Source organism: Papaver somniferum, chromosome 4 (genome assembly GCF_003573695.1).
Source record: "Papaver somniferum cultivar HN1 chromosome 4, ASM357369v1, whole genome shotgun sequence".
Taxonomy (NCBI): Eukaryota; Viridiplantae; Streptophyta; class Magnoliopsida; order Ranunculales; family Papaveraceae; genus Papaver; species Papaver somniferum.
Genome location: NC_039361.1, coordinates 117438029 through 117447429, shown reverse-complemented (window position 1 = coordinate 117447429; position 9401 = coordinate 117438029). Strand labels below are relative to the sequence as shown.

The window sequence follows — 9401 nt, the reverse complement described above, 5'->3', positions numbered from 1 at the left end:
TCCACCAGTCATGCCAAAAACGAACACTCCTCCCATTCTTCACCTTATACTAACTAAACTCATAAAAATCTTGATTAGCTTTAGGGATGTCAAACCACATACTTTTTCCAATATTTTCCTTAGACTGTATAGGAACCAAACAGACTTCATCGTAGTTAGTTTTTCACTCAAAATTCTCCTCCACCATGCTGTTTTTTTTTCATTATAGTATCTTCCATGTCACTTCGTCAATAATAATCTGTTTATACGTCTTAAGCTTCTAATACCCAAGCCCCCTTTTCGCCCAGGCTTGCAAGTCTTTTTCCAAGACATCCAACTCATATTATTTTTATCATCCCCCCCTCCCCATAAAAACCTTCTCATGATACTATTTAGTTTTTCTCTACCGCCACTGGAATATAATAAATCGATAAGAAATAAACGACAAAACTTATCAATTAAAAATCAGATTGGATGTCTACGGTTCTTTGCCAAAGATGGAAGCTAACTTATTGTGGACTACATGGAAGATTAGAAACAACATATATTCAACGATGACAAGCTTAAATTTCATGCTATGATCAAGGAGGCTCTCTACTGGTACAATACGAAGGTTGGAGTTTCTTAAGCGTCAATGATCCCTACGGAGCAACACATGTTGGATTCTCATTCTTCAATCTGGAGACATCCTCCTATTCACAAATAGTTAATTTTGATGGAGTTAGAAGTCCAATCCCGTGCTGCTATTGACAGACCATAACTCTGGATTTCAAGGATGTCAAACTAGAGAGTTGGATTTTGTAACTCCTGTAGAAGTTAAATCGTACGGTGTTCTTGTTGGAATTGATATTGTTATCAGCAGAGGGTTCTTAAACATCATTCTTGAAGGCGATTCTCTCATTGTGATTACCTCCCTCAGGTTCAAGAATTCTACTATCTCCCGGCGCATAAAAGATACTATCTCCAGAATTCGTGACAGCTTGAGCTACTTCAACTATATTGAATTCAGTTTTATCAAAAAAAGATGCCAACTCAATGCCCCATTCTTTAGCAACATATGTTGTCTCCAACCATTCGTCGGATCAGTGGATTAGAACCCCTCCTCCTTATATCTTTTGTCGTTTAGACGAACTGTTTCTGTTCGAGTAATTTTTTTTTGTTTCTTATTTTTCCATTCCTAAATTTTTTTTATTAGTACAAAGAAAATATTAATTTATTTTTCCAACCGGTTAGAGCAACTCCCACGAGACGCTCAAATTTTAGTCAGTTATCCGTCCATATGGATGGGCTAACGTGATTTTTCATAATGGTTAATAGGCAAATTAAACTAGCGGACCCACATAATTGTATAAACAATATTTTTTTTAACTAGCGGGACTCGTTTTATATTAAAAAATATTTTTATAACATCAAATGAGACCCCCTTTTATATGAAAAAAAAATCAAATGGAACCATTTTATTATATTTTTTTAATTAAAAGAAAAATATTTTTTAACTTTCTAGATATTTTTTTTGAGTTTTAAAATATGTATATGGTCTGAAATTGAAACGACCGACTCAAGATGATTCGGGCTCCGCTCAACTTTGGATGGTCGTACCAATTTTATTCGGTCATTTCAGGTTAAGTCGATCAACTCTACGTGAATGGCGATGGACAAACTCTCCTATTTGGACAAATCTACTAATAATTATTTTCCCATTCCATCGGAGTTCCTCTTACACTCGTGATAATTTTACATCACATAACATTTTAACGAATCCATTAAAGATTTAAAATTCATCAAGATAACTATTTTATTTTAGGTTAAATGGCAAGAGAAAAACCATTAACAGTATAAGGGCATTTCCGTAACACCGACACACACATAAACACTTTTGGAGATTTCTGAAAAGAAAAATTCTCAACATTATCCAAATCCAAAACCGGGTTCCAAAGCAAACTAGCATACATATTACATAGTCAATATTTAACATATTTACTAACATATTTCCTCTCTATCTCTATCCTTTTTTTTTGTTTTAAAAAAACATCCCATCACTATTAATTACACATAGGACATAACACATACTAGTAGCACATAACTTAGCTTCTCTCTTTCTCTCTGCTCTCAAACCAAAACTTCTTTCTCTTCTGTAAAAATACTTCTTCTTCTTCCCATTCTTTTTTCTCTCCAACCGTTTCGCATTACTCTCTTAATAATTCCCACCCACATAATCTTCTTATATAACCCATCTTTATTTACTAATTATCATCTTCTCTGATATTCTTTCTTTTTTGATCCCAGATTCTTCTTCTCCTCTTCTCTGTTTACGTACAGGCTATACATATATGATATATCTGTCTATTCGTTCATTGTTTACATTTTTGAAATCTCGGGGATGTCTTGCTTTCAACGAACAACAACCCATTCTTAATTGATTGATTGAAGGGATAATACAAGTTTGATACAGCCAGCTGGTAAGTTTATCTCATTTTTTCAAGTTTTTAATGTTATTAAAGATTCAAACTTTAATGGAGTTTTTATCTTTTTAAGTCTGTCTTTATGATTTCCGTTTAAGATAATTGATATAATAAATTAAACTTAAAAATAAATTTATTTATTTCTGTTTAAATGTTTAGTAGTACGAAATAGAAGGATCTTATCTTGAATAGAAATCAAAGATGCTGAAATTTGTTTCCTTTCTTGAAATTCTACCTAATTTCTTTTATTAGCTAAACAAGATAACAAGCAATCTTAACCAAAAATAAGGATTCCTCTTCAGGAATTTGTATGTTTTGCATATGGAGTTGATTTGATCCTATTAAGAGAAATTTGAATGGAATAATGATTACTTGTTTGATTAGTACTCTCTAGACAAATAGAAGAAAACAAACAAAGAGTTAGAATTTTGGAATGAAAATCTCGTTTTGAATCAAACAAAACTTAATGGATATGCTTTTTATATACTACTAGTAGCTTTTTTTTTTTTAAAGAAAAACTTTACTTATGGAATCATTTCTTGTTTAAGTTTTTTATGTAAATTTAGATGATTTAAGAGTTTATTGGATAAGCACTTCACCTACCAATATGATATAGTGCTTCTGTTATATCAGAAGCTTGTATGTTGATTGTGATTGGTGTAGATCGTTAATTAGGATCATTTGGTGGTGTTTGACTACTAAAAGAGATTAAATCATGTAGATTGCGAGGTTTTGCTGCATGGTGCTTTAGATATGCACGAGCGTTGTTCGATGAGAATTCAGGGTTTGTAATAAAGTATCAAACTTCTAGTCATTGAGTATTAAGATTGGTAGGTGATATGCCGAGGGAAAAAAAGATTGGTTGGTGATATACTCGTTTTGTGTTAATTTTCGGAAGTCGTAAAATGTTTTCTCAGATCTTCGTAAGTGTGATCATCCTTGAAGTTTTTCTTTCCTCTACTTTTGTTTACGTCCAACGTACCTCTTTGAATAGTGATTCTCACCAGTTTACAAACTGTTTAGTTAACACTTCAGATGGTTCATGTCTTAATATCTCTGATGCATTACATAGTCACTTCAGATTCTAGTTTTGTGGTTGGTATTTAATAGCTTGGGTATATTTTGCAGAATCTTACTTCTTTGAAGCGACTGATCAAACAACTACTGTCAGGGAACCGAGCATTGGAATATATTTGATTCCAACTTGAGTGACTGCTTGATGAGACCAGATTACCGGCAGTTATGTTTTCAAGATCTTGCGCTAACTTTATAGACTTGGTTGCTGAAAACCTAGACGATATACCTCCGACTCCTAAAACCCTTCCCAGAGTGATGACAGCTCCAGGAATTATAAATGAATTGGATGGCGATGGCAGCGCTGATGGGGATTCAGATGTTCATCTGAATGGGAATCGGCCTCGAAAAATTATAGTGGCAAATGCTCTACCGCTGCATGCCCAAGTAGATGCCAAAAATGGTGGATGGTGCTTCAGTGTAGACCAGGATTCACTTCTGGTACAAATGAAAGATGGGTTTTCACCAGACACAGAGGTTATTTATGTTGGCTCCCTGAAGGTTGAGATACCCACGAATGAACAAGATGAAGTTGCTCAAAAGCTGATGAAGGATTTTAATTGTATGCCAACATTTTTACCTCTTGACCTTCAGAAGAAATTTTATCATGGGTTCTGTAAGCAGCAGTTATGGCCTCTTTTCCATTATTCTTTACCTCTTTCTCCAGATCATGGCGATCGTTTTGAGCGGTCGCTTTGGAATGCATATGTCAAAGCAAATAACATATTTGCTGATAAGGTCATGGAAGTTATAAATTCGGACGATGACTATGTCTGGATTCATGATTATCACCTAATGATTCTTCCCACTTTCTTGAGGAGACGGTTATACCGTGCCAAGCTTGGGTTCTTCCTTCACAGCCCATTCCCCTCGTCAGAAATCTATAGAAGCCTGCCAGTTAGAGATGAAATTCTAAGGTCTTTACTTAATTCCGATCTAATTGGTTTTCATACGTTTGACTATGCGCGGCACTTCCTTGCTTGCTGCAGTAGGATGCTTGGGATCGATTATGAATGTAAGCGAGGGTATATTGGACTTGAGTACTTTGGTCGCACAGTAAACATCAAAATTTTGCCTGTAGGTGTCCATATGGGTCGCCTTCAATCTGTATTGAATCTACCTTCTGCATCCACGAAAGTCAGACAGATTCAAGAACAGTTCAAGGGGAAAAAATTGATTGTGGGAGTCGATGACATGGACATATTTAAAGGCATTAGTCTGAAGTTTCTAGCTGTGGAGCAGCTTTTGCAGCGGAATTCTGATTTACGAGGAAAAGTAGTTCTGGTCCAAATTGTAAACCCCGCGAGGAGTACAGGAAAAGATGTCCGAGAAGCAAAGAGAGAAACCTATTCAACTGCCAAAAGAATCAATGACACTTATGGGTTTCCAGGCTATGATCCCGTGGTTCTGATTGATCATGGTGTGCCTCTATATGAAAAGATAGCGTATTATGCTGTGTCTGAATGTTGCATAGTAAATGCTGTGAGGGATGGGATGAACTTAGTCCCATACAAATATGTTGTGTGTAGACAGGGAACTCCTGAGTTGGATGAAGCTATGGGTATGAAGGAAGGTTCACCTCGTACAAGCATGCTTGTCGTTTCTGAGTTCATAGGCTGCTCGCCATCTCTAAGTGGGGCAATCAGGGTTAACCCATGGGACATTGATGCTGTTGCTGATGCTTTGAATGTGGCAGTTACTATTCCTGATGCTGAGAAGCAAATGCGGCATGAGAAGCATTATAAGTACGTTAGCTCACACGATGTGGCTTACTGGGCCCGCAGCTTTGTGCAGGACTTGGAGAGAGCTTGCCGAGATCACTACAGTAAAAGGTGTTGGGGCATCGGTTTTGGTTTAGGTTTTAAAGTTGTTTCTCTGTCACCAAATTTTAGGAAGTTATCCATCGACTTGGTTTCTTCAGCTTACAAGAGAACTAATAGAAGGGCAATATTTCTGGATTATGATGGTACCATTGTCCCCCAAGCTTCGATGATTAAATCTCCCAGCCCTGAAGTTATCTCTGTTCTAAACAACCTTTGCAGTGACCCGAAGAATACCGTCTTTATTGTTAGCGGCAGAGAAAAGAGTTCTCTAAGTGAATGGTTTTCCCCATGTGATATGCTGGGACTAGCAGCTGAGCATGGATACTTTATAAGGTGTCTATATATTTTATAATATGCTTAGTTTTTGTTATTACATGACTTGATGTGCTTGATATTTGAATGATTTAGGAGATATAAATTTGCTTTACTTGTTGCAGATGGAATAAGAGTTCAGAGTGGGTATCTAGTACATTGCTTGCCGACGTTGATTGGAAAAGGATGGCAGAGCCTGTGATGCAATTGTATACAGAGAGGACAGATGGGTCCTTTATAGAATCCAAAGAAAGTGCCCTAGTCTGGAACCATCAAGATGCAGACCCTGATTTTGGTACCTGCCAGGCCAAGGAGCTGCTCGATCATTTAGAAAATGTTCTGGCAAATGAACCAGTAGAAGTCAAGAGGGGTCAGCATATTGTTGAAGTTAAACCACAGGTATTTAAACGCTCTCTTATCTCTTGTTTGCATTATCCATACTTTTGCATTAGATTGGGAGCTGAGAAAGTTTTGTTAATATGCCTGCAGGGAGTAAGTAAAGGTTTGGTTGTAGAAAAGCTTTTCTCAAGCATGGTCAGTAATGGGAATCCACCAGATTACATCATGTGCATTGGAGATGACAGATCTGATGAAGATATGTTCGAGAGTATAATGAGTGCATCCTGCAGTCCACTTCTACCAGCGGTTCCAGAAATTTTTGCATGCACAGTGGGACAAAAGCCAAGCAAGGCTAAATATTTTCTGGATGATAATGTCGATGTTGTGAAAATGCTTGATGGACTTGCCACTGCCTCTTCATGTCAAAGGCCTAGAAATAATGGTTCTAATATTCAATTTTCATTTGAAACTATTTCCTAAAACCATGAGGACGTTCCTGTTGTGACGATGACGAAATCGGTAACACGAAGTTTGCAGTGATAGCTAGGAGCAAAAGATTAGTTATTTGCTTTTGGGAATCTCTGCAAGTGTTTAGGAGGATCAAGAATTACAGTTCCAATTTGACGGAGCACCTAATCTTCTGTTGCATTTTGAACTTTCCCTGCTGAAGTTGGTGAGAGATTTTGTTTGTGATGTCCCTCTACTTGGATTTTTTTTTAAGTGTTTCATGGCTTCCCAGGAAAGTTGAAAAGGTGGAAGATGCAGCATCGTAGAAGATGGATTGGTTTCTGAATATAGTGGTGGTATAGTTAATACAGATGGACACTTGAAGTATAGTTATTCAGCAGTTGGAGATGAATTTGATCTTGCGCGTGTTCATGATGGATATATGGTAATACTTAAAACTGATCTCTGTGCACCATTGATTTGTATAGTCGCACTGTTTTTAATACGCACAAAGATCGTTTTCAAGACAACTTTCTAAGTCAGATCGTAGTATCTTTCCTTTTATAACTCGGGAACTTTACAACATACTTAATCCAACCGTGACAGTTTTCCTTTTACAATAGCGTACATCTTACAAGCAAATTATCTGTATCTTGGCATTTTATGAACAGTTAGTTGTATGAAAAATGTCTCTACTTTTCTGTATTGTTACGGCATGATGCAACATATATTAGTCAAGGTTGAACGATTCTTTATCAATTTTTTGGTTCCTCGTAGCTGATCTTTGGTTCAATGATTCTTGTTCTTCCTCATCACTGATGGCATTTTGTAGTTCATCGAATAATGTAGATCTAAATTCTGCCCAACCTTGCCATCTGACATGTTAGTTCACACGACCAAGCAGATTTGGTTAAAGCAATACTAAGAGCAACCGCAGTCACGAGTTGCTAAATTGCTGTGCCATATATTTTTTTTTTTTTTTTTGGCAATTTAGTTTCTGGCGTGGTGGTGCAGTGATTGCTATACTGATCAGTCACGAGTTGCCAAATTGCTAAGCCATATTTTTTCATTGGCAATTTAGTTTCTGGCCTGGTGGTGCAGTGATTGCTAAACTGAAACGAGGTTTAAAGCTACGTGTGAAAATCACATGATATCATTACGTGTGGGAAAAATACGATGGTTTGGTCCAAAATCCCCTGTAAATATACTAATTAATCCTGACCCATTCAACTAGGTACAAATTAATCATTTTTTATGGAAAGTACACAAATAATCTTCCTGGTTTATAATTAGTCCAAATGTTGTCAGTTTAGTCCAAAGTGACTCATGATGATGTCACCAGTTTTAAATAATATAAAATAAATAAATTAAAATCAATTTATCTTTCGGACCTTTTGTCCAAAATTCGCAAATTTTATATATTCGGAAAGCTATTTCCGAGAGCTACAAAAAGAGTACCCATATGACTATATAATTCTCATTTTTTTAAAATCTTAATTTATACTGGTGTACAAACATGTATACATCTACAAAAATCTACAAAAATCCAACTCTGCTGCCATTATTAGATCTCCTTCATTTTCTCTATCATCGTCATCAACAATAATGACCATCAGCAAGATATACCCAAAAGAAAATTTGAATTAAATCATGGACAACTCGATCATGTCAGATCAAAACCAGTTCCGAGCTATGGGTGCAGCTGTCTGCTCAAAAAAGAAAAGAAAAATAGATGTGGGTATCATCACTTTCACGGTTTCACTAGTACTTTTGGGTAAGAAGAGTAAGTGACCAGAGCTAAGAAAGAACAAACCTTGCCTTAACGAATATCTTCAATTGCATCACCAGCGGAAGCGACTTCACCCGTTGGTATATCCCAATCAGGCTCATCCTTATGCATACATAAATCATCAGTTGTAGGAAGCATATCTGCATCCACTGTCAGATTAGTGTCCAGAACAAACAAATTCAAAGAAACTCAAACTTGTTCTTATAACACTTATCTGTTAAACAAAGATAGGCATATTTTTCATTTAGAGTTCACTAAAAGTGATGCTATTTAGAGTTTACTAACAATGATAGGTATGTTTATTTTGAGTTTGGTCAAAGAAAAATAAAATAGGCTTGTTTCTAGGATGATAATGGCAGTGAAATCCACCGTCCCAGTTCCTACAAAATGCTTGTTTCTAAGATGAAATGGCAGTGAAATCCACCTGCACTCATCTTGTTACAGGTGTACCAATATGAACACTTGTATTACAGGTGCACCAATTTGTGCCCTTGTATTTCGGACAAGTTTATCATGTAAAACTCTTCTTCTCTGCCTCACAACACTTTGCTTGTTGACAACATATTTTCAGTAAAAGTGGAAACTAAAATCACAAATATTCATATACAAAGCTGACACAAAAAATCTAACCTCTAAAAATTCACTACCAGCAAGAGCCATTGCACGATGAAAGCCTCATTCAGCTGACTGTTCAAGATCGACCGCGTCCAGATTAAGCCTTCCAACTTTTGCAGAAAGACCTGTGTTATTCACATATCTTGGAGGAATAAATAGCAGTAATTTCCTGTAACTAATAGAAGAGAACAACAAAACTTTAATAACTAGTCTTGTCCGAAACACCTCACAAATGCATCTATCTTGTTCAAAATATTTCACATTTAACGAACTTCTAAAGTACATACATGTATTTACCTCCATAAAACCCTAATACTAACTAGAAACTAACACATACATAAGCTTATGCGATATATGTCCACCATCTTGTGACTTTTGTCACATGTGCACAACAATGTACACCCATATTAAAAAGTGCACAACAATGTACACTTGTATTACAGGTGCACTATTATGTACATATGTAATTTCTATCATATGTGTACAACAATGTACACTTATATCGTAAGTGTACTAATATGTAAACATGTGGTTTATGTCATAACAGTCAGTGGCTCATGG

At 36.2% G+C, this 9401-nt stretch overlaps 1 protein-coding gene across 2 annotated transcripts; it reads left to right on the top strand.

The window, feature by feature from the left end:
* The first annotated feature begins 2044 nt into the window (after nt 1-2044).
* On the top strand, nt 2045-7212 carry LOC113276417 (probable alpha,alpha-trehalose-phosphate synthase [UDP-forming] 9). Of its 2 annotated transcripts, XM_026526018.1 has the most exons (5): nt 2045-2438; nt 3163-3364; nt 3570-5671; nt 5776-6049; nt 6140-7212. In XM_026526018.1, exons 3-5 carry the CDS (start codon nt 3684-3686, stop codon nt 6467-6469), a joined length of 2592 nt encoding a protein of 863 aa, XP_026381803.1. In that variant the 5' UTR covers nt 2045-2438; nt 3163-3364; nt 3570-3683; the 3' UTR covers nt 6470-7212. The 2 variants fall into 2 exon arrangements, with proteins under 2 accessions (XP_026381803.1, XP_026381802.1); XM_026526017.1 differs by lacking the exon at nt 3163-3364.
* The last annotated feature ends 2189 nt before the right edge of the window (nt 7213-9401 follow it).

Excerpts from the sequence above, each read along its gene's own strand:
- LOC113276417 (XM_026526017.1), top strand. The coding sequence starts at position 3,684 with ATGTTTTCAAGATCTTGCGCTAACTTTATAGACTTGGTTGCTGAAAAC. Across the intron at positions 5,672-5,775 it reads GAGCATGGATACTTTATAAG|ATGGAATAAGAGTTCAGAGT; the intron begins GTGTCTATATAT and ends TACTTGTTGCAG. Across the intron at positions 6,050-6,139 it reads TTGTTGAAGTTAAACCACAG|GGAGTAAGTAAAGGTTTGGT; the intron begins GTATTTAAACGC and ends ATATGCCTGCAG.